We start from the raw sequence: 25,503 nt of genomic DNA, 5'->3' as shown, positions 1-25,503 counted from the left end.
TTCCGCCTACGACACAACTGCAGCGTGCGCGGGGGAATTGTAGTCCTACAGCTCAGTATGAACTACATTTGAATGTTTCTGGTATGTTCAAACTAAACATTAATTTCAGAGTTTGTATAATACAATTTGTAATGTTGTTATTTTAGGTAAAAGCGCGTGTCAAATGTACACTTGTGAAAAACAACCGCACTGCAATATATACATTTCTAAATGTAGATTTATTTGTTATAGTCTCGTGTCTCGTTCTAAAGTCTCAGAAATGTGTTTCTAATGTTATTGGTCAGATTATTGGCAGGTTATTAAAGCACTGCCCTAATGTAGATGAACAGTTCATTAGCATATAAACCGTTTCACTATAAAATACATTTAAATTCATCAAGTGTGCAGCTAACAGATATTTTGCTTGTTAATATTTGTCTGTGTTTACTGACCAAGATAAAAAGCTAAATATTAAGACAATATATAAACTCAGGACACAATAAATATGTAACAGAGTCAATGTTCACACTAATGAATTTGAATGAAATGATATAAGACATGTTTGGCAATAAAGACTTTATTAATTAAAAATTCAAAAGCATGAAGCAACAAATGCCACTTTTCATATAAAGACTTTTGGTTATTTGCATTAAATCTTTACCGACGGACTCGTGTGTATCCAGATTTTTATTCACTAATAAATATAAGTGTCATCCCTCAGTCGGATTATAATAAACAGAAAGAAACAGGGAGATCTACAGTGAAATGTAATGGATGTAATGCAAAACTTCAGAAAGAGTCAGTCTACTGTGTGTGTATAGATGGTTAAACTTTCAGAAACCTGCAGCCATTGTTTCACTGTTTCAGCACCTGCGTGGCCATGAACGTTTCACACCTGTACAGATGCAGGTAAACTCTACCACAGGTCTATCGCTGGATGTCTGTTTCTGCTTTATACACGCAGTGGCTCTTGAATTTCCCACACTAGTTCAAACCACATGTAGAGGCAGAAACATCTAAGAGCGTCTCTCATTGTCATGACGTCTCTGATCAGACAGACCTGACCACACAAGCACAGCTTCTCACACCACACTCATATCATCGTACAGCCACAATCACGGGCCAATCACATTTACTAAAACTGAGCAAATATACAAGCACATAATCTAAAGACACGAGAATTCAAGCAGTACATTAGGCACTGTACAGGGATATTACCATAGGAAAGGAGTGCTCTTCTCAGGCACAAAGAAAAGCTGTTAAATAACACTACCTATCATAAAAGAACACAAGAACACACAACAATCAGACTTTTATTGATAAATGTTTACATTTACAAGTTACTTGTAACCTGAATACAGAAGAAACGAGAATGGCTCATCTCAAACTCCACAAACTTTCTCATGATTGAAAATAAAGAGCAGATTTACAGTAAATTCATCTCAGATATCAATGTGAGGTTTGTGAGGTCATTGATTCTCAGTGATATTAAAACTAACTGGGAACACTGGTGATCTGGATAGTAACTGGATTATGTAATCAGATTCCAAAAATCAAGTACTTGTAGTTAAATTGCATTACATTTTTAAATACTCATCATCAGAGTACTTATTGTTACAGATTCCTTTACATGGATTATGTTACCATATTACTTTTTATTTTGCCTACTTTTTAAGATTTTTCATAATCTGACAAAAGCTTTCATAAGACAGCTGATCCACTGGCCTGATGTGTTTTATAGGTGCATTCTATTCATCTTCACATTCTGTATATACAGCATTGTAAAGGTCAAATGGATTTAGAGTAATAATAAATATAAAAAGTTTTCATATATTTTTCAGATTTTATATAGGAGAGTCATTGCCATTATTGATGTTTTCGAACAAAATACGCATGCAACGAGGTGTTACTGTGGTGAAATCTGACTTGAATTTAACCTGAATAATAATATTATTGCTGATATGATGTTTATTTATGATTTGCATAACATGTAATGTCAAATGCACTTACAAACATGGCTTGCATATATTTTCTTGCTCTTTGTACTGTGTTCAGTAGATTAATACTATTCTACTTAAATATATGTGACATCAAATAAACATATCTTAAATGTAATCTAAATGTAAGTACTCAGATTACATTAAGAGATTAGGGTACTGACTACAAAGTTTGCCATGTAGTTTGTCATCAGTATTATAGTTTTCAAGTAATCTACCCAGTTCTGGATGTGGGCCTATGCATGAGCAATGATGACTGAAGAAGTGTACACTGTTAAACTTAACTGTAATTTCTACAATTACTTACCACAAAATGCCCAGTAAAATACCATCATTTTCTTTTCCAGTTGATTACTGTAATATGCATTGCGGGTATTAACATTTAATTTACTGTGATTTACTGTATTTTTTTAATTTGCGGTAGACTGCTTTAAAACAGCAGCAGTAGTGCTACTGTAGTTGAATTAAACAGTGTTATAGAAGCATATAAAATGGAAAAATAAAATATATCTATGAAATGAAATACATTTAATTTGTTATGCTTTTAGCAGTGAAGCAAATTTCAGCAGTGTAAATCATTTATTGAGAATTGTAGATAGAAACAAGAAAGGGATTATGGATAAATGCTTGACCTCACGCTTCCAGTGAGTTACCGCATATATACAATTAAATGTCTAACTGTGTGAGATTCTGCAGATAAATGTAAAGATCAGCAACTAAGACTTTGCATCTTTCTGACCCATCCTACACGACTTCACCACTACAACAACCATAACACTAACCAGTAGAGCCTTGGTGTGGTCTTTGATAACCTTCACTGACCTTCAATGTAAAAGTAAGAATGAAATCATTGCAATGTAGAATCATAAAGTGTCAAATCGTATGTAACACAGAGGTGACCATCATCTCATCGCTCCGCACTGCTTCTTGTCTTCTGACAGTTTTAGTGTTCAAGTGGTGTGACGTCTAATAAGCAAACACTCACCCGGGCATCTTGAACCCTGGGCAGCGCATCTCCAAAAATCAGCCGGGGTTTCTCTCAACACCTGCCAGGGGCTGAGCACCTTTGTGTGGATTCACTCCATCTGAGGCAGCGTGCAATAGAGATTTAATAACATCACATCCCTCTCTCCTCTGAGCTTTGCCAAAACCCGGGACGCAACCCACCGGTCCAATATACCCTCCGCAGCAGGAGCTTGTGATCCTGGCAGAGGAAGGTTAGCAATGTTAAAACCTCTTAGACTACACCTCAGTGCTCAGCCAACTGCGGCCGATCCGACAGCCCGGTCTGTGCTGGAAGAGCCGGTGAGATAATGGAGCAGAGATGAAAGTCTTTACAGCAAAATCATTCAGCAGACGCTCTTGTCCAGAGTGACGGACAAAAAGTGCCCACAGATATTAAAGGTTTCTGTACAAATCAACGTAATGCATGCTGTGTTTAAAGATTAATTAGGACTTACAAGGTGAGCGGGTGACAGTCGGATACATCACTTACATCAACTTCTCTTATACGAGATCTTCTCCATCACTTTGACTAAATGAATGTAAAAGTAAATGATGGTGTTAACTGAACACTGGTTTCTGTCACGACCACACACACACATTATAAAGAGAGAACAGGTTTTGTTGATCTCTTGTCTTGGCACAGCACAGCAGCAGCGGTGTCAGGATTCATTTCCTCTCAAGCAAGTGAAGAGCTTCCACACACCGCTACAATCTGGGTTCACGTCTCAGACGGGCAGAAGCCTTTGACACCACAGTTTTAATTAAAATTACATTACGAGTAATCAAGCAGAAGCTTCAGGATGAGGAGGATTTATGACTGTAATGGACCATCAATCAGTTGTCATCATGTGATCTGATCTATGGTTATTACAGGCCATATATGTACTGGTTATATTCTTCTTAAAGGGTTAAATCACACAAAAATTACAATTTGATCATAAAACATTTACCTCTAAACCACCAAGTCCTTTACTTGTCTTCAGAACTCATTTTTAGATATTTTTGATGAAAACCGAGAGGTTTGTGTCTGTCCCATAGACTGCAGTTTGATTTACACAATCAAGCCCAGGCATCGGCAAAAAGGTCCATGTGCCATCAGTAGTTTAATAATAATATTATTATGAAGCGACCCAAGACACTTTTGTGCACAAAGAAAACTAAACAAACTTTGATTTTATTCAACAATAACGTTCACGATCAGAGTACAGATCATGCTGCTGACGTCACGTGTTGATGTAGTTGACAGCATACAGAACACGCTGGCAAGTAATTTGTGCATTTATACGGCCTGTTTAAGTATTGTTTACAATGTTTGCATAATGGCTTAAATAAAAACAAAGGGGAAAAAAACAAAAATGTTGGTAAACTACGTCAGCAGGTGATGTCTGCAGTATGTGCTGTAGTCTGCTCGTGAACGCACACTGAACAACAGAGGAAGAGAACAAATTGTTAAATTAAATTGTTTTGTTTTCTTTGTGCACAAAAGTGTTTTTGTTGCTTGATAATATTAAACTACTGATGGACCTTTCTGATGATGTCTTTCATTGTTTTCTGGGATTGATTGTGTAAATCAAACTGCAGTCTGTGGGACAGACACAAGCCTCATGATTTTCATTAAAATTATTTAAAAATGTGCACTGAAGACAATCAGAGGACGACACAGGAGTAAATGATTTATGATCAAATTGTCATTTTATCCTGATGAAACAACTCATAGATATCACAGAATTCATCAGATTACAAACTTGGACCTTTAACTTCTATACGCCATCATCTCAGAAAGACATCTTTATTAATTTGAACAAACTCATAATTATAAAATAAAATTAAGCACCTGTTCAATCTACAGACAGAAATGATTTCTCAAATAAGAATGTGATGGTGTTTTTTTTTTTCAAAATCACTGACTTATACTAAACCTGAACAAATCTTGAGATCACACCAGAACAAAAACACAACAACACAAATCAGTTTTAAACAGACCATCACAAACACTTAAACTTAACTAACTCAAAACCTACTTTTACAATATTTAACACGTTAAGTGGCGTTTTCCCAGACAAGGATTAGCTTAAGCCAGGACTAGGCATTAGTTTAATTAGGAAACATAACTAGTTTTAATAAACATGCCTTACTAAAACATTACTTGTGTGCATTTTGAGGCAAAACAAAGGGCACTGATGTATTTTAAGATATGTCAGTGCAAGTTGTTTTCAGTTTGGACAGTTTTTTCTTTTCATTTTTTTAGTCTAGGTCTAGTCAAATCTCTGTCTACCACCCCTAAATGTTTTTATAGTTAAACCCAATATAAATAATAAGACAGTTTAAGTTTGTCAAACTTTTGAGGTCTTCAGGAACAGATGTTTGCTCAATTCAATTCAATTCAATTTTATTTATATAGCGCTTTTCACAAAAGTCAATTGTTTCATAGCAGCTTTACATAAATAGAAGCAGTGAAAAGCACAGAAAAACGACAGATAGCACAACAAAATACATGATAGCATGAGCAGTTATATTTGCTGCGGCTATGACTCAATATTATAAATGAACGTATTACTAAAGTAACGTCTAGAAGAGGATGATAAGTAAAGCCCAAAAAGGCTGCCTCCCCGGGGTGAAAAACCCCCTAGGAGAAAAAAAACTCTAAGAAAAATAAGTCCTAGGAGGGAAAAACCCTTGGGAGAACGGATAAGGAGATTTAGCAGAGATTAAGCAGGTTCTGCCGGTGTTCGTTGGTCAGGCATCAGTTGGGCATCACGTTGAAGGACAGCCAGTAGATCAGAGGTGTGCCGACTTTCACATCTACCGGGACTGGGTCTGTTTGTCTCGTTGTCCTCGGGTCGAGGACGAGACAGGGAGAGAAAAACAAAATCGTATTAGCGTAGCGGCCGTTCATATGTATTGAAGTGTCACACAGTGATGTGGTTTAACTCAGCTTAGTTCCAGACAGACTAACTATTGCGGCATAATTATATTATCCACAGTTGAGGATTTAGCAAATTGGGGGCCCAATACGAGGGTATATATGGTAAATAAAGGTCACCTTCCGATCTTTAAGAGAAAATGAAACCTGACGACCCGTTTGACTAAGGCCTAAAGCCCCACTGTCGTCGTTAATGCAGGTTCAGTGGCAAACGGGTCTGTATGGCATACTATTCACAAGACACACAAAAGCGCGAAAAACGCAAGCCGACCATACATACCAACCCGTTGCTACTCAATGCTACTCTTACGAAAAATGAACCATGTTTTTTGTGATTAAAGTGTAGTAACCATGGTATTTTGATGGTGTATTGATTATTTTGTGGTAGCCATGTTTTTTTTTACTGTAGTAAATCCACAGTTAATTTTTGTAAGGGTAAGATGTCAGGCTTTGTTTTTATTTTCTCTCAAGTGAGTTTTATGAACAGATCTTCACCGGTCGTGTCAGATTATATTTGCCTGCTATGTTAACAGGTGTGATGATGTAACTCCTGGGCATAAACGTATCAGCATCAACAAAGCTCGATTTCAAAATAAAAGCACAAATAAGGTTGACACCAGCGGAGCCTTGGGACCTTTTCATCTCATCCTCAGCATCTGAGACGTCAGCAGTCAAACTACATCACGTCTCTTCACGCTTCTTGCTTTAACAAATGTTTGCTTCTCTGGAAAATCAAATGTAAAATCTGTTTGGAGGAAATTGTGCCTGTCATTTAGTTTTATTTCAAATGCCATATAAATCATAAAAACTTGTGACAAAAAGTAACTATTTTATAGAAAATCATGCAAATACTACACTGTGCAAAAGTCTTAGGCCACCACCTGCTTTGTTGTTTAAGTCAAGTTTTAGTTTTTATCTCACATATTTAAAGTGTTTTCAGGTGAAAGTCTGTGGTGTTGACCTCTCTTGAACTCGAGAGTTAGACATTAGAGTTTCATTTCACACTAAAAAGTTTTCCACTTTAGCTTTAAATTTGATTCAGTTTTTTAATACTGCTTACAAATTTCCTCTATCTTTTGGTTCTATAAAGAAACAAAGGAATAATTATACAGCTCACGAAAATAATCAATCGAAAGCATTTCATGTCATTTGTAGAACGGTTTCTAAGAAGAATTAATAGACAAGAATTTTAGTGAAGCTGATCAACTAAGAGGTTTAGGTAAAAATGTGTCTTGTTGAAACAGAAATGTTAATATGACATCCATTTACTTTGAAAAATGTCAAAAAGATACAAAGACTCCCGGGTTTGTACTCAAGGGTGCTCACCGAAATAATTATGAGCTCCATAAAAGCGGCCCGTAAAAAAAGTGGCAGAAGGCCCAGGAGAACGAAATGACTTTCTCTTGTGCTTTATGTGCTTTAATAAGAGGCCGAATCACATGGTCTGATCTTCAGCGGCGGTCTGATGTTTCGTACGAGGCACGAAGAAAAGATGAAGTCCATTGAGTCGTGGTGTTTTCTGTATTCATTAAGAGAAAAGCTCCTCTCTCGCTCAGACATATCACAGCTTCTCTTCATTACACGCTCCAGATGACACGTGTTAACAGAAGAGCAGGGCAAGAGGATGATGATGATGGAGGATGAAGACCATCTGACTGCTTTGAATGGGATCAGGCACACAAGACAGAAGCTTTCAGAATCCATTTTCTGATTTTCTCTTGTATGTTTCTTTATTTTGTCTCAAATCTTCTCTTTAGTCTGCAGCTCTTCTGTTCCTCATTACTGAACGAACGCTTCGCTGCGAGCTCGGCCGCTTACACGCGCAGAAGCCCAAGACTGAAGGAAACAAAAGAGACCGCAGCTCTAATGACAGATTTCTTTTCATATGATGGTCGAATGTTGTCTGGGATTTACAGGTGTTGAGATGAGAGAGATAAGAAGCATTGGTTTGAAAGAGCACAACTAGACAAATCTCTGCTATTACTCTACTTTAGTTGTAAAACAACAACAACAACAACAACAATATTGTACTAAACATGTCTGTCATATCAGGGATGTGTGTGTTGTGTGTAAAAAAAATCACCTACAGCTGTTAAACTCCAAGTAGGCCTACGGCACGTAAGAAATAACAACCTATTTCTTTTTAGTCAGTTTTACAAAAAATGTTCTCATGTTGATCTGGATCATCTCACACAGGTTTAATAGCACTCACCTTCTTTGTGTTTGGAGTCTCTATTATTACTCAGAACAAAGGAAGTCACATGGGCTTAGAATGACATGAAGATGAGAAATGATGACATACTGTTCATTTTTGGGTGCGTTGTTCCTTTAACTCTGCTTCAGGCTTCATCGTCACTTTCTATTGCTCACTATCCTGTCAGACAGTTTAATGAAACAAGGTGAATATCTCCAACAACTTGAAAAGAAGAAAGAATCTTAATGATTGTCACAGAGTTCACATAAATCGGTGAACAGCTGACACCCTTGAAGAAGAATACAATGAAGTATAGTACAGTAGAGTAAAGTACAGTACAGTAGTGTAGTGTTCAGTAAAGTACAGTAGAGTAAAGTACAGTAGTGTTCAATAGACTAGAGTATGGTAGAGTATGGTAGGGTACAGTAGAGTATGGTAGCGTAGGGTAGATTACAGTATAGTGGGGTACAGTAGAGTAGATTATAGCAGTGTAATTTACAGTAGAGTATGGTAGAGTACAGTAGAGCAGTTTACAGTACACTAAAAAAATTCCGTAGAATTTGCAACTGGGTTGCTGGTAACTTACCGTAGATTAAAATTTATGTTTTTTACTGGCAACATTTTGTTCAAAATAAAATGAAAATTAAACATTTACAAGTCTTTGTCTTTACAGAGTAAAACTAAAAAACAGCATCAAGCAAAACATTCCGGGAAACAAAATCTGAAGCAAAAAACAGAAAAAGGTTGATGATGATTTCTGGTTCCCAGAATGCTTTGCATGAGGTTGTTATTGTATAGTTTTATTCTGTACAGATAAAGACTTGTTAATATTTTAAATTTATTTAACTTTGAACAAACTCTTGCCAGTAAATAACATAAATTTAAATCTATGGTAAGTTACATGGCAACTAGGGATGCACCGATACCGATCCTGGTACTCGTTAAAAGTCCCCCGATACCTGGAATCGATACCACGGTCTGAGAAATGTCTATGTTTGAGCGGCGTGTAAGAGGTTAATGCCTCTTGTGTTGTCCAAAGAGGCAGAGTTTACAACAAACTGGAAAACTAGTCCTTTGTTTTTTTTTTGTTAAATTATATGACTAAAGCTGTTACCTGTAAATTTAAATCATGTTTTTTATTAAGTATTCGGTAACGGTATTGGCAAGTACTGAAATGCAAGTACTCGTACTCGTACTCGTATTCCAAAAAAGTGGTATCGGTGCATCCCTACCGGCAATCCAGCTGCAATAACATTGTAATTTCTACTGATTTTTTTTACAGTGTAAAGTACGGCAGAGTATGGTAGAGTACGGTAGTGTACGGTATATTACAGTATAGTAGGGTACAGTAGAGTAGATTACAATAACATAATTTACAGTAGAGTGCGGTAGATTACAGTAGAGTACAGTGCAATAGAGTTCATTATAGTACGGTAGATTACGGTAGAGTACAGTAGAGTTCAGGAGAGTATGGTAGATTACAGTAGAGTACAGTAGAGTAGAGTTCGGTAGAGTATTGTAGATAACAGTAGAGTACAGTAGAGTTCAGTAGAGTATGGTAGAGTACACTAAAGTATGTAGTGTAAATTACAGTAGGATAAAGTACAGTAGAGTAGTTTACAGTAGAGTACGGTAGAGTACAATAATTTTCACATACAAGACGGATGATTTCACACATTGCAAAAGTATTGCCATAAGAAGTTTTTAATGGATCTAATATGTGTGAATGATGTGGTGAATGAATAAATGTGTTTTGTTTCATGTTTAAATCCTGTCTGTTTTCTTACTTTTCCTCTCTGATCAGATCTACCATACGCTGAACAAGCTACAGTTGAAAAACAACACAAATATAACAAAAGACGTCAATGATTAAAACTTTTGTACTACATTAATAATAACTGAAGATTCATTCATTCATGTTCCTGTAATTTAACTGCATCAAAGTTTTGCATTCAATCACAGCAAAAACACACCAAACCCTTGCAAGTACACAGCGTATGTTATTTCAAACTCTAGAATCAAGAAATGAAGACTTATTGAGTAAAGATGTTTTCAGTTCAATAACTGAGATGAATCTAGAATAGATAAACAGTGATCATAATGCAGAAAGAATTGAGCAAAAGCAGTCAAAGCAAAGTCAAACTATTCAAATGATTAAACTTCTGCTGAAGTGAAGACGAGAGTCTGATTATTGGATTATATCGTTGATATTTGATTCCTGATGCATTTCTGTGTTACACCTACAGACGTCAGATTAATTACCTTTGGATTACCATCTAAGATCATTGAGTTTGTGTAGATAAAGAGCTTACAGAAGACCTTTGGGAAAGCGATTAAGCACAGAAACAATAAATCAATCAATGACTCAAATGAAGCTGGATTATATTCATCAGTGTGATCCTGAAGTGGGTTATGTGTCAGAATGCTAATAAACCAAAGATGTGGCGTTAAACTCTTTGACTCAAAGTGAGATCATGTTTCCATCATATTGATCGGCTCGATTCACACTCACTATACTTTATACTGTCTGTGTATAACATCAAATAAACATCAAATAAACTTCAAATCAACCCATTCATGTGACTACAGATGAATTCAGTCAGGCTTGGAAATAATACGTTTTGTATTTTAATCCAGCTTCTGTAAACATAACGCTTGGCAGATAGATCAAAGTCATAAAAGATCATTGCACATCATGACTTGGATACATACATTAGTTTATAAAGAACCCAGTAAAACTGCAGTAAGGTTTGTAATTTCACACCTGCCAATGTTTCAATCATGACAGTCACCTAAAAATCATCTTGTTTGTTAGGTTGTTTATGATACTAATAGATTCAATATTTATTCATAAACATATTGAATGAAAGCATTGGGGAGTACTCACATTAAATGGTTTGTCCGAGAAACGTCAATTAATATCTTTAACATCATCGTGATGTTTCTTACAAGTGGATGTATTCATTCATGGGCTGTAGAGGGACGTCGTGCACAAAATGATGCTAACAGGATCTAATTAGCAGATGCAAATGAGGAAAGCCGGAATATTCACGGAGAAACAGAAGAGAGACGCAGTGGGAAAGCTGGAGCGCGCGGACTCACCGACGGCCTTCACGCTGAGGACCAAATGTGATGCTCTGCTCCTGCTGTTGTTCTTTACATGAGATGAGACCAGACCATAAATATAGACATGGGGGGTGAAAAGGGTGGGTCAAAAAGGGGCCTGACCTTCTGGCGTCCAAATACTCACCCAATATTCTCTCTGATATCACGTCTGCCAACGACGATTCATCCTTATATCCACCAGATTTCTTTAGGTTGCCACCCAGTTTGCATGGTAACCCTAAAAGATAAAGCAGAGACTGTAAATGCAAAGTGAAATCTTGTGGTTAAAGCATCAGATGAGCGTGTTGCTGTGAATCTGGCAGCAGTTTGTGTTCAGGCCTTCTGTTCTTGTAAAAGGATTCTGCCAAGAGAGTGTTGACTGGGTCACAGGCTCTTTCCTCCTGCCTGGAAACCACAGGGATGGATGGCAAAATGACAGAAAGGACCCTTTAGACGTGTCAAAAAGAGAGCACAGGGGAAGCTAGTATTTGAGGGAACTCCCCGCTGTCTCCCGGCCCTATACAGATCAGAAGAAACGACAGCGGCCTTCCAGCATCGAACAAACACTCCTGCTAAATGTTTAAGATACTGACACACATCGTGCACGGTCAGAAATTTCACACAACACATTTCCGCCGGGTGAATGGTAAAAATCTCTCAACAGTCCCATGACAAAGTGTTGCGGGGCACATTAGCAGCTCCACTCATATCAGAACTCACGTCTGTGGGTGTGAAGAGGAGTTTCTATGAGAGCAAGCGACACCATGAAAAATATTCACAATTACAAACTAACATTTACCAAACACAACAGTCAAGAGTGATGAAGCAGTGATGAATGTGAAACCCTACTCAATGGTTGGCGCTTTACCTTTGATTGACACCTCCTACGCTGTGAAAAAAAACCATTTCAGCAGAGATTTCTCGTTCTGACTAAAACATTTGCACTAAACACTAAACTTACAAGCATGAACAGAGGAAGAGAACCACATAAGAACTCAATACACACAGAAACATTTCAACAACGCCACTGAAGAACTCACGGTGAGTTGGTTTGTTGAATTCAGTTTTTATAGTTTTATTCTTTATGTGTGTCAATATTAAAATCTCTAATCTTTGATTGGTAAATTGGTTGCATGGTTTGTGACATGAGTGAGAATTATTAAGAAGTCATCCACACCTTTGAAGAATGATGCAGCACATGGTACTGTCTATAAACAACGAATAATTCAAGCAGAGAGCACAACTCAGTCTTCATTAAAAGCTTGAAAACACCAGAAAAAGCTGAGAAATCTTTTAAAGTTTGACAAAGAGCTGCTTGTCTTCTGCACCACAGACAGCCATCAACACCTGAAGACACCAAACCAAACGTCTGACAGCAGATCTACAGACACGTGAAGTGACAGTCTGACCTCGGTCTGGTGTTACAAACACACACACACACACACAAACAAACAAACAAACACACACACACACACACACACACACACACACACACCTTGATAAGTTTAATACATACAAATATTCCTTCTACTTTAAATCACAAAGACAAATGCAAACATTAATGTTAAAGTGTATTGTACTATTAATAAATGTGTTGTGTTCCCAAGCTTAGTTGGTGCATGAGCAGTGTGAAGGTTATGGGTTCGAACCCAGGGAATACACATACTTGTACTCACTGTATGTTGCTTTAAATCAAAGTATCTGCCAAGTGAGTAAAAGTAACTTTATACATCTTCAGACTGAAAACCTGAAAAATCTTCAGACTGAAAATCATGATGTGATTATATTACAAATAAATATTCATCAAGGTACAAGCTGAGGCATTAAGACTTCAGCCTTCTGTTTCTTTGTTTGTTTGTTTGTTTGTTTGTTTGTTTGTTTGTTTGTTTGTTTGTTTGTTTGTTTATTTGTTTGTTTGTTTTAAAGGAAAATGTTTTGTGTTCCTGTTTTTGACAGGAATGCTGTTGCACGCAGAGGCTGGATTCTGTTTTTATATTTTACATTAATTTGTTAAGCAGACTCTTTTATACAAATTGATTCACAAACGATAAAGAATTTTGTCAGTGAGCTAACAGTGTATCTATAAAGCCATGTTTACAAGAAGGAGCTGAAGCTACTTGAACAGCACAGAAAACCTGAAAATCCAAACTGAGAAATAATTTTATTATCTTCAAGAATTTTCATTTATATTCTTGTATTTCCAGACTAGGAAGAAAATGTGAAGGATTTGCATACACATATATTTGTCACATTACCTCTTGTTACACAGGTTTAGCACAGGAGTCTTTCTGATTCCGCAGGCCATCAAGAGAACCACAGCTAGAGAAAACAAAAGCGTTTGTGTTAATATTGCGTCACTAGGGGGCGTCAGAGATGCGCGTGAATAAACCAGAGATGCCCTCAGTCACTTGTTACTCCTCATCCTACACCAGACAGACACGCGCCTGATCCGGACAGCTCTGACGGGCCCATCACCTCTCGAACCGCGGATGAAATTTACATTCAACACTGCTGTTTACTGAAGACTCTGGAGAAGATGAAACTGGTGAGAGATTCAATCATTTCATCCTTGAAAAAGCGACATTTGTTCAGATTTATTCGCATCTGCTTCGGAAATGTGATGAAACGTTAACTTCACCTGTTAATTTGCTACTTGTGCAATATTTTTAAAAGCCCAATTTTTAGTAGGCTAAATCAAAATATATATAGCCTATATTCTTGCAAATCAGACTTGTAATACCGACACACAAACGCTTTCACTAAATTCAACATAATTATTGAGCTTTTAACTTTTCTATATCCTATATTAGAGGCAGAAGATGCTAAAAAAAAAAAAAAAAAGCTAAAATAAAAATATTTTTAGAATGCTTTTTAAAACACTCTGAAGAAACATTGAAGTATTATTGTGTGTTAAATTAAGCTATACTGAACGAAGTATGTAATTAATTATAATGAACAAGTTTGAACTTGGTTAAACAATTATATAAAATGTGAATAAATTATAATATAACACAGCACATCATTTTTATTAAAATATTTGTTTTGACGCATAAGTATTATGGAGCTATATTTTTATATCATTATAGCTGGTTCCCTATTTGAAAGTATTTTGAAAGTTTATTATTATTTTATTAAATCATCATACATGTAATGAATAACGAGGAACACAGCCTAAAATGCAATATAATTTAATTGACTTAGGCTAATGGATTGTTTGTTTTTAAACCATAAGTAGAAAAGTTTCACTTTCTGAAGTTGGCGGCCCGAAACCGAAAAAGTCGCATCATTGATGTAGAATTGAATACATTTACACTTAAACAATCTACCCGAGTAATCTCTGTAATCTTAAGAGGAGGTTTTATCTGCCAATGTGTTCTGTCATTTTAGTGATGTTGAGAAGACAACGCTGCAGGAAACTTTACAAAGATTTAATTAACCAAATAAACCAAATCGACGTGTCACGCGCTGAGCCGAACCCATCCTGTCACGAGCTCAGTAGCACAGCAGTCCAAACATGCCCGGGGAAGAATCCGGATCGGTTCTGTCCTCACAAAGCGAAGTGGACGACGGTAAAGTTTCGCCCATTATTTGTGAAGATGAATTTCCCAGCGCTCGTTATATGTTGGATGGACTCGGTGCGAATCGATATTTCATGATGGGCGCATCACATCAAACTCCAGAAAACCCGAACCCCTGTTCCTTTTTTCCATACACAAGTCAAACTGGATCCGTGTACTCCGGTTCTGATGGGTCGAGGTACACCACATCTCTCCATTATGGCTCAGTTCTTCCCTCCACCGGGTTCTGTCAGTCTCTGTGCGCAGGACGCGGTGAGTTCGGCACAGGCTATCAGTTTGGACACAGTCCCGGGAACACCTATCACTCGTACCAAGGAACCGGGTCCGCTATCGGCTCTGTTGGACTGAGAGCGCAGGTGTATCTCTGCAACCGACCGTTATGGCTGAAATTTCACCGGCACCAAACAGAAATGATCATCACCAAACAGGGCCGGTGAGTAAACCAGTCGCGTGTTACAATAAAAAAAATTGGGGGGAAAATATACTGTTCTGATCCTACTGAAAAACAAACACAAAACAGGTTTAGCCTACAGTGGAAGCACACATCTGCTGTAATAATATTTCTAAAACAATAACACAAACTATTTTATATAATAAAGCTATTGATATCTGTCTCTTACAGCTTTTCTTTTTTTATTAAATTCTATTTACTCGTATATTAATTCTAACGGTAGGCTAACAGTTATGTTATAATTAGGTTACATTACTGATATCTATCAATGTCTGACAATGTTTTTTTTTACTTTTGATAAATTTTTGTGCAGGCGGATGTTCCCATTTCTAAGTTTCAATATAAGCGGCTTAAGCCTCACGACGCATTACAATGTTTTTGTGGAGATAGTTTTAGCCGATCCAAACCATTGGAGATTTCAGGGCGGTAAATGGGTTACCTGTGGAAAAGCCGACAATAATATGCAAGGTATAAATGTCAATGGGTATTAACATACTTTATTCATTATTATTAATATTATTACATTTAATTACAGCTTAAATTGTTCTTGCCTTTTTATTTTTAAAATAGGAAATAAAATTTACGTCCACCCAGAATCACCGAACACAGGTGCTCATTGGATGAGACAAGAAATTTCTTTCGGCAAACTGAAATTAACAAACAACAAGGGAGCAAATACCAATTCACAGGTAAAAATTAACACGTACAATGTTTAATATGTTTTAAAAAACATGCATAATACTAATGTTTTTAAAAATATAATTAAATGAAATTTAAACACTACATTCATTAATTGTTTTACGGGTGTATTGTTGTAATAAAGATGCGCAAAGCTACAAAAAAATCCTGTCAGTGACTAGAAGCATATATTTTATGAAAACGCGATTTTTAAAGCCTATTAAAATATAGGCTATGTTTTGTTATTTAATCAATAATGTGTCTTATATCCTAGATGATTGTTCTGCAGTCTTTACACAAATACCAGCCAAGACTTCACATCGTTGAAGTGCCAGACGATGCGACTGAAAGCGTTGGGAGAGAACCGAAGAGTCAAATCTTCACCTTCCCCGAGAATCAGTTCATTGCTGTTACAGCATATCAAAATACTGATGTACATATTTTCTTTCTTAACTACACACAACTCAATATACAGTTGTACAAAAAATCTTGAATGTCATTAGATAAACAATATCAAAATCAGTTTCTGCGTAAAAAGAACACTTTATTTGAGCAAATAGGCTACTATTTAACTGGTGTTAAGATGTGATTTTAATGGACGTATGAAATCAGATCTTCTCAAATTCACACAGATGTAGCCTAGTTCATTACATTAACTGTGAACATGATTCACTTACATCACACAAACACCTAGTTTAACAAAACATTTGATAACATTAGAAAAACACAACGTGTCACAACAATTAAAAAAAAAAGTTTCATCCTTATAAAAGGCTGATTGTTTTAAACGTAACTCAGTTTGATATTTTTGTTACACAATGCAAATACATTCATGACTGTGTGAGTGTGAAAACATTTTTTTATTTAAGTTAGAACTGATGTTACCCATTTCTTTCAGATCACTCAACTCAAGATTGACCACAATCCATTCGCTAAGGGTTTCAGAGACAATTATGATTCGTGAGTATGCTCTTCATCTGTATAAAGAAATAAAATAAATCTAACTGTAATGTGCTTTAAAGGATAGGTTACCCAAAAATGAAAATTCTGTCATTAAATCACTCTTATGTTGTTAAAACTAAATGTCTTTGTTCTGATGAACACGAAGGAATATATAGTAGTCAACATTTGAAGTGGATCAAAAACATTCATCAAAGTTGTCCTAAGACAAGAACGGGTACTGGGCATTGGTTTTAAGACAACTTTTAGGAAAGGTTTTGATCCACTTCAAATGTTGACTAGTGTAGTTTGAGAAATGTTTGTAATCAAACCAATAGGCACTATTCATTTTATTTTAGTTACAAACATTCCTCAAAATATCTTCCTTCGTGTTCAAAAGAACAAAGGTATTTATATAGGTTTGTAACAACATGAAAGCGAGTAAATGATGATAGAATTTTAATTTTTGGTAACCTATCCCTTTAACTTTACATTAATACTGAACCGCATTGGTTTTGTAGGATATACACTCTTCCAGAGCGCGAGACACTCACGCCATCACCCACAGACCAGGCGCGCGCACAGAAGATCGTGCCGAGCGCGCGCTTTGCCGTGCAGCCCTTCTTGCAGGACACGCGCACCCAGAGCCGCTTTTACAGCAGCGAGCGCACAGTTGCGCAAAGTAACGGCGCGCTGTGTGACGACACACAGAGGTGGCTGCTGACGTCAGTGCAACAAACTGGTGCCAGTAAACTTGAACTGTACGAGGGCGATTATTCCAGTTCGTTACTGCCGTACAGTTTGAAGTCTTTACCGCTGCAGTCTCACTCTCTCGGTTATTACTCAGACCCCGCGCTCGCCTCCGTGACCGCAGGATGGGGGTCCAGAGGCTCGTACCCGAGGAAAATTACCTCAGGCTTGCCATGGTCGCCCAGGCCAAGCCCCACGGACGAACAAATGCAGGAGAAAGACAAACCCACGGAAGAAATCACATTTACCCAAACTTCGGCCTGGATGGAAAGCGCGCCGTCTTTAAAACCGACTCTGGACTCCACAGATGAACCCAGTATTTATTCAGTTGTGTGCAAACGGAGGAGAACCGAGAACCCACCGAACATCAAGACATGTGAAGAATCGACAGCTTCAGAAAACTTGAACAAGGAGAGTTCGTCCAGATCTCTGGGTTATTACGCTTTCTATAGCTGAAGAGATCCCTGGCCTGTACACAAACCTGTCTGTGATTTTTAAATGTTCTGTCAATTTGTTAGTGAAGAGATTCAACTTTTCATACATCGAAATCTACCAAAAGTTGATTCTTTTTACTTTTGTATTTATTAAAAGCTCACCAAAAATATGAAGTAAAATGTGTCTTTTAAAAAGTTAAGTGTTATGTAGCTATTTAATGACTCCTATGTTTTCATTTGTTTTATTTAAAATATATTTTAACAGGAAAACACGTGGGCCTTATTCAAATTTGTGGTATGAACGGATGTTTATTACTAATAATACTAATTAACCAAATACATTTTTTAAACACTAAATGAGCAAAGACAAATTGTAGATTAAACCCGTCAACGAAAATATGCTTGAGTTGAGAACAGTGTCGGAACTAAAATTATTTTAAATGGGGTGGCCAAGGCTACTTTAGGGGATCCATAGTCGATGTGTAACCTTTTATTAAAAAGCATGAATGAATCTCATGATCACGGATTACTTCACATTAGATAAATATTCCTTATGCATTACTAGAAGTAAACATAAATGTAAATGTGAATCAGACTTCACAAACTTACTTCAAATAGCAAAGCTGTACACAAATTATTTTTTTGCAAAAAAGAAATTTATTTAAAAGTAAATATGGATTCGTCTTTTTTTACGAAGTTACTCAGTCAGGAGCAGTGAGTGATTTTCTCTTCTTCTTTTGTTATTTAATTAACTTTAATGACAAAAAACTCAACGGGTTACTTATAGCCTTGTTATACCGAATGCAATAAAATGTTTATTCGTTTAAGACATACAGTAACCAATTGTTTACTATAATACTCACTAAGACAGCTATATGAGCATTTGTCCGTTTAAGCTAAAAAGCACGAACCTTAAAGCTATAGCTGTGCACGCGTGAATTACGTACGAAATGATTTTCTAAATTATTGTCATGTTGTATTTCCTTCATTTATGTTTGTCCATTCAAATCTCCAGTGACGGAGACAGAGGGGTGTCTGGGGTGGCACTGGACCCCCCTGACATCTGACCGGCCATCCCAGACACCCCTCTGTCTCTGCACTGGTTGGAAATATAAAATATTTGAATGGACAGACATAAATGAAGGAAATACAACATGACAAAAATGTGGAAAATCATTTCGCACGTACTTTATTCGCACCAAATTATGTAAAGAAACACAAGCGTCGCATTCACACTGACCTCTAGTGTCAGAACAGAGTACTGCAGATTCTCACTGTCCAGATAAACCATACAATAAAATATCGTTTCATAATAAACTAATAGAAGATTGTAGAGATTGCAGTGATGTTTATAATTATTGTAAAATGTATAAAATAATGTTATAATTATTTACTGATTTTTTACTGATTTCTAATGGTTTGGTAACTTTTTGGGAACCTAACATTATATTTCCTGTAAGAGGTGAGATCATAATCGCAAAATAAACCGTCTGTTTTACTATTTAAACCAGAACCAGCAGATGATTATTAATGAAACTAGTCAACATTTGTTAAAACCAAATGAAAACACAAGACAACTCGCGCGTGACCCGAACATACCAACAACTCAGTTATTACAAAAATGTAACTGTAAAAAGTGCAGTTATCTGACTTGTATGCGGTAATTTTTTCGGTAGGTGTGGTAACAGAGTCACTGCAGACGGTCGGATCTGATCTGCGCGCAGCTCAGGTGTTGGGGGCGGGGTCTAGTGACGTCACAGAGAGTGCAGGTATGCAGTCAGGTGACTCGGTTACGCCTCAGTTCAGATGTGACAACTAAACTACCAGCAGAATATGCAGATTTTCTCATTCATCTACAGTCAGATAAACGTTCAATCTCACTGACAGAGGAGGAAGTGCAGTAAAAAAAAAAAGTCAAACTAAACAGTGAAGATCACTGTTTCTGTGTCATTCTATGAGAACATACTGTTGATTAAACTAAATCTAAAGCTTTGATGCTCTGTAAACCAGTCAGTGTTAAATAGACATCAGCATCAAGTGTGTCTTCTGTGTGAGAAGAGCTGTGGAGTCTACAGCACCAGACAGAGAAACAGGTGAAGATCCTTCATCCGGGTCAAGATCCACAGATGTCTAATAAAGCAAAGTCATTCATCCACAAATCAAATGAATTGCAGCTCTACTTTAGAGCATATCAACGCTATGGTTTGGAAACTGGGATATATTTTCCAGGTCAGACTTGGATGGGTTTTCGGCTACGATACAGTTCTTCTTTCCATCTTCGTTCGTCCCACACCGGAGCAGATGGTCCAGAGATGGATGAGCGATGTTCATACTACAACAACAACACACCACATACACAACTAAACATTCTGCTTTCAACATATTTACTTTACGCTTCAACACCATAGGAAAGAGTTTGTATTCTCTCTCATTAGTCTTATATTCTCCTCTTGTGTTCATATAATGCAGAAAACTTCCTTTGTTCTGTACATCTAGAGAACCATATAGCAAAAATACATTTCTTTGGCTAAAAATATATTTTAAATATATGCTAAATACATTTTGTAGGAAGTAATGTTAAACTAAATATGTTTTTGAATTTAGAAATATATTTAGTTTTATACTCCATTATATTAACATACATTTCAAATGTATTTCAAGGGCAAGCAAATGCATTTCTTATTTTACATCCCATATGGCAAAAATTTCTTCTCTGCCAAAATATATTTTAAATAATATTTAATACTTTTGAAGTTAAAAATATATTTAATTTGAACCTTTTTATAACCGTTAGGTTTTAAGTTTTTCTTTCAATGTGATTGAAATATGGAGGGCTAATTATACTTTATAATGCTTTAAAATGTATTTATTTTTCAAATGTTTTTCAAAAAAAAAAAATATATATATATATATATATATAAAATGGGACAAAAAATATATCTGTGAAAAAAAAAATTTTGTAGACATTTTCCAAAATATATTTCAGCAAATATATTTTTTGGCCATATTTAAAAATATATTTTTTTGCTGTATGGGGATGCTGAGAGAGTGTAATTTAAATTTTGCTGTTTTTTATTTAAGCTTCAACCACCTTCATGAGGAACATGCTGAGATGTTTAAACGAGACACGACTTTCCTTCACATGTCATAAGATATGTATGGCTAAGCACAATCCATATTTATTTACTAGGGCTGGGTATCGATTCAGATTTTCCAGATCGATTCGATTTCGATTCACAAGCTACCAAATCGATTCGATTTCGATTCTCAATTCAATTTTCAATTCTGGTTCGCGGACCGGTTTTTATACTCTATTTAACTCAATGAATATAGATTTAATACAAATACTTTATTAATAAAAAGAACAGTGAACAGCAGGTTACAAGTGGGTAATTAATAAAATCGACGAAGAACCTGAAACCGCCATTTTAAGCACTGAATGAATGAATGAATGACAGGCTTGCCTCTTGCTCTTTGGTAACATGCGCTAGACAAAAAAGAGGGTGACATCTAGTGAAGAAGACTAGTAATTCGATTAATGTTAATCTTTCGTTCAATGTTTGCAGAAATAAATATGAAAGAAAAAAATCGATTCTGCTCTTTGAGAATCGATTCTGAATCGACCACTTTTTAAAAAACGAATAATCGAAAAATCTATTTTTTTGCCCAGCCCTATTATTTACACATCACATCTAAAGCATTGAGCACCCTTAGATCTTTCACAAGCTCATGAACGACTGTGTTCAACACAGCAGTTTTACTGTGATTTATTTTCTTTATGAGTTTTGTTCTCACGCACCTCATAGGCCGGTGGTTCTGAAGATGGGACAGGACTGTAGTAGGCTGGTGGAACTGCACCTGGATGATCCACACACGTGACATCATTCATCACTGCTGGAGGAATTGTGTTCATGTGAAAGATCATGACACGCTTCCTCTGTGAAGAACACATCATTATACAAACATTTCATCTGGAGTCATTACACCGCATGAGGGAATGTTGCCAAAATTATTGATTTATTGCAAGTGAAAAAAATGAGTTTTTACCGATTTACACCAGCAGCATGTAGTCGAGAAGATGATAAGAGATAAAACTGATCCCAGACCATTGCAGACTACAAAGGCAATGTCCATCGAGGTCATAGATGGAGCTAAAAACTACAAAAACAACAATAATAATCATCATGTGATGAATCAGCTCTGACTTAAACACTTGAGAAAATACATTTAGAGAATTTGACTAAAGTTTGTTTGTGCTCTTTTCAAACACACTTACCACACGGACAGTAGACGCAATATAAAAGAGCATAAGGAACAGGACGACAACAACCGCACAACTGATGATGTTGAAGAAGTTTAAGATTTGTGAGGTGACCACCTAAACAAATACGACAGTTTGAGAAATCACTGACCAACACACAATACAAATTAAACATTTGCCCCTGGTTTCACAGACAAGGCTTAAGGTTAGTCCTAGACTAAAACACATTTGAGCTGAAAATAACACTGACAGATTAAAAATAGATGCATCAATTTCTCCACCAATAGACAATTATTCAGATATTTGCTGATAGTTTGGTTGCATTAACTAAATTTCTGAATGTTATTCATTCATATAATGACCACTAACATTAAACTAGTGATGTTTCTTTACATTTTCTATATACAAAGCTCAAATTCATTGCTTTTTTTGTTCTCTTCTGATTGAAAGGATATATCGGCCATGACTATTGCCTGTTTTTAAACGACACTTTTTTACACATTGTTTTGGTTATGTGTCGACTTTGTGTTCAAATAAATAAAAGGGACAACACAAGATGTGTTAAAACAACACAAAATGTGTTGGTCCAGTAATAACACAGATATATATCTAGTTAGAGACAACCCATTAAATGGTTAATCTGTCGATAGCTGGTAGTTTGAAAAATTGCTTTTATCGATCGATTATTGGCCGATATATCGGTGTATCTCTACCAGTAACGTCTTTTTCTAAGGCATGTTTGTCATCTTAATTTAAATAAGGTCTAGTCCTGTCTTTAGCTAAGCCTCTTCTGTGAAACTAGGCCTTGTATCATATACAATCATTAGTTTAGTGCTCTACTTTACTTTAATTTCCATCATTAACATCTGAATTAAGTTGATTCTTACCAGGCATGAGTTACGTGTACATGCGGCTGTGGCGGTAACAACTCCTGTTAAAACTAACTACAGAAACACAGAAAACAAGGTTTTACAACATCTATGGCAAAATACTGTACAACAAAACAACATGAATGTCAATAAAGAGACTCACATAGCAAGCTGGTATTAAAAGATAACGCTCATAGTTCCAGAACACAAGTCCAAAAGCCACTGCGCCTGTCAAAATCTCCAACCACTGGAGGACAGAAGACAAAACCTTTCAGTGTGTAGCCAGAAATCTTCAGTAAGAGTTTGTTGTGTGATCATAACTTTACCCCAAGAGCTGCTGGGTTGATTTTCAGAAAGCCACGAACTCCAGGAGGATCACCAGGTTTTGCTTCGGTGACGTAAATGGGAGACGTGGACTCTTCCAGATGAACCGGAGCGTTGACGACCACCTCAACTTTTCTTGACATCTTTAACCAGACTAAAAAGTTTCACATGTTTACCATCCCAAAGTTCAGTCAAAACAGGAACCAAAAGTCTTTGTTCACCTGCATTCTTTAAGAAGTTAAACCAGATTTACCTGCGGTGTGGCCCAGATGACTTAAGATTGTGCTTACACACTTTTTATTTAATTCCTGATCATTTAACAAAAGTTGTTAGATTTTAATTACTCCAATCTGATTGAGAATACATCAGGAATCCTCTAGACGGATAGTATTAGAAGTAATAATGTTGTCTAACCTAAATTAAATGAATAAAACAAGTTGTATAAGTCGAGCTGATCCAACAATACCACCAATAAGTTCAAAATTGAAAGATTAAATCCATTGAGAGTAATAAGATGTGAGAGTTTAAATGTTAATGATGAGTGTTCATCAGTTTTACCTGAGTGTTGCTGTCGATCATTTGTTGAGTCTTTAAAGTGTCATTTTGATGGCTTTGGTTTGGTTTTTCTTGGCAGATCTCGTCTGAAAGCTCCACCTCTTATGAAGGGAAAGTTTCTGAAACATCACACTGATGAAGCTCTCACAGCGACTCATAATGACCTTTCTTCAAAACAACAACAAAGTAACATGTTATAATATTTTCACCAAATTATTTAATCTTGGTCAAAAAAATTGGTCAATAATTCAAAACAATTTTTGTAAAAAACAAATCACCCTAATGAATATAATGTTTTGTATACAAAACTTTTCCTCGTGTCCTTTGTAAAAAAATATATTTTATAGTTTATAAAAATACATTTTAATCTGTATTTATCTATTCATGAACTGAGAGAAAAAAGAAATGACTTACTGTGATAATCATCTTCAGCGTGACAAGAGAGATTTACATGAGCTCTGGGGTTAACTGATGCTATCTGAAGCCAAAGAGGACTGATATAAAACAACAACAACAGGAATCACAAACCACTGTAAATGACACCATCAAATCAATAATCAAACAACTTATTTCTCTCACAATAATAATATTTATATTTCAATCCAAGAGTTATATAAGCTGTCATTTGATGACATCATTCACAGTGCATCATGGGATGAGTGGTTCATTTTCTCACAGAAATCATTCTTTTATCTTTGCCTTTATTTCTCCTAAGGTCAAATGAAGTTTGTTTTGAAATCAAATGCTGTGATTTATCTCAGAGACGTTTGGTTTGATTCAAGGTTTCCACATCTAGAAGGCGTTTTAGTCTCTGGAGAAAAAATGAATAAAATAAAGGACAAAGGTTTGTGAAGATGTGGGTGGACAACGTTGTGTCTTAAAAAGCAAATACAAAGACAAAACTTTTATCGTACCAGACCAGTTCTGATGTGAGTCATTGAGGAGTGAATCGCTTTATCATCATCATCATGTCATTCACAATCTTTTATTAAAACACAAGGAACTAAAGTCAGACTGTGATGAAATACAAACATGAGTGAGAAACTGACACTTAAAGGACCCCTATTTGAATCATCTAAAGCACATGCTGCAAGTGCACTTAAGGACTGTCTGAAAGTTTAACGACAGTTTCTTATTCTCGTAATGAGTCATGTGTGTGTTTTGGGCGTAACGTGTAATAAACCAATGAAAGTCTCATCTCCCACCTTTAAAAGCCAGTTGCGCTCGTGCCAAGGTGGATTCCCCATTTACATGGAGGAGTTTGTTAGCGTAAAAACTGTAAGCAGAGAAAGAAGATCACCAGTTGATGTAAAAAATTGTGTTTTATTTATTGAATATATTTATTATTTATATAATTAAAGCTTTGGTTCTATTTAAAAGTCGCAATTTCAGTAACAGAGCAATAAGTAAAATAAGCTGATAAAGTATGATGCATGATCACTGTAAAGGTTTTTATTAGAA

General features: G+C 36.2%; 2 protein-coding genes and 1 long non-coding RNA gene across 3 annotated transcripts; 1 reads left to right on the top strand and 2 right to left on the bottom strand.

Annotated features, from left to right (window-relative positions):
- Nucleotides 1-5,572: 5,572 nt before the first annotated feature.
- Nucleotides 5,573-11,361, bottom strand: LOC135752188 (uncharacterized). Its single transcript, XR_010533124.1, has 3 exons — nucleotides 10,986-11,361; nucleotides 8,207-8,320; nucleotides 5,573-7,740 (listed from the first exon to the last, which is right to left on the bottom strand). It is a non-coding gene; the product is annotated as an uncharacterized lncRNA (long non-coding RNA).
- A 2,211-nt stretch (nucleotides 11,362-13,572) lies between these two features.
- On the top strand, nucleotides 13,573-18,228 carry eomesb (eomesodermin homolog b). The gene is made up of 7 exons (XM_065270572.2): nucleotides 13,573-13,748; nucleotides 14,591-15,214; nucleotides 15,546-15,700; nucleotides 15,803-15,921; nucleotides 16,185-16,343; nucleotides 16,809-16,870; nucleotides 17,371-18,228. The coding sequence occupies exons 2-7, from the start codon at nucleotides 14,718-14,720 to the stop codon at nucleotides 18,053-18,055; spliced, it is 1,677 nt and encodes a 558-aa protein (XP_065126644.1). The 5' UTR covers nucleotides 13,573-13,748; nucleotides 14,591-14,717; the 3' UTR covers nucleotides 18,056-18,228.
- Nucleotides 18,229-19,029: 801 nt separating this feature from the next.
- Nucleotides 19,030-24,152, bottom strand: LOC135752174 (uncharacterized). Its single transcript, XM_065270573.2, has 9 exons — nucleotides 24,046-24,152; nucleotides 23,741-23,901; nucleotides 23,490-23,641; nucleotides 23,327-23,410; nucleotides 23,182-23,238; nucleotides 22,310-22,411; nucleotides 22,081-22,191; nucleotides 21,833-21,970; nucleotides 19,030-20,365 (listed from the first exon to the last, which is right to left on the bottom strand). Exons 3-9 carry the CDS (start codon nucleotides 23,628-23,630, stop codon nucleotides 20,264-20,266), a joined length of 735 nt encoding a protein of 244 aa, XP_065126645.1. The 5' UTR covers nucleotides 23,631-23,641; nucleotides 23,741-23,901; nucleotides 24,046-24,152; the 3' UTR covers nucleotides 19,030-20,263.
- Between the last annotated feature and the right edge of the window lie 1,351 nt (nucleotides 24,153-25,503).

The sequence above is a fragment of the Paramisgurnus dabryanus genome, chromosome 13 (genome assembly GCF_030506205.2).
Source record: "Paramisgurnus dabryanus chromosome 13, PD_genome_1.1, whole genome shotgun sequence".
In the NCBI taxonomy this organism is placed as follows: Eukaryota; Metazoa; Chordata; class Actinopteri; order Cypriniformes; family Cobitidae; genus Paramisgurnus; species Paramisgurnus dabryanus.
This window is presented reverse-complemented; position numbering and strand designations above follow the sequence as displayed.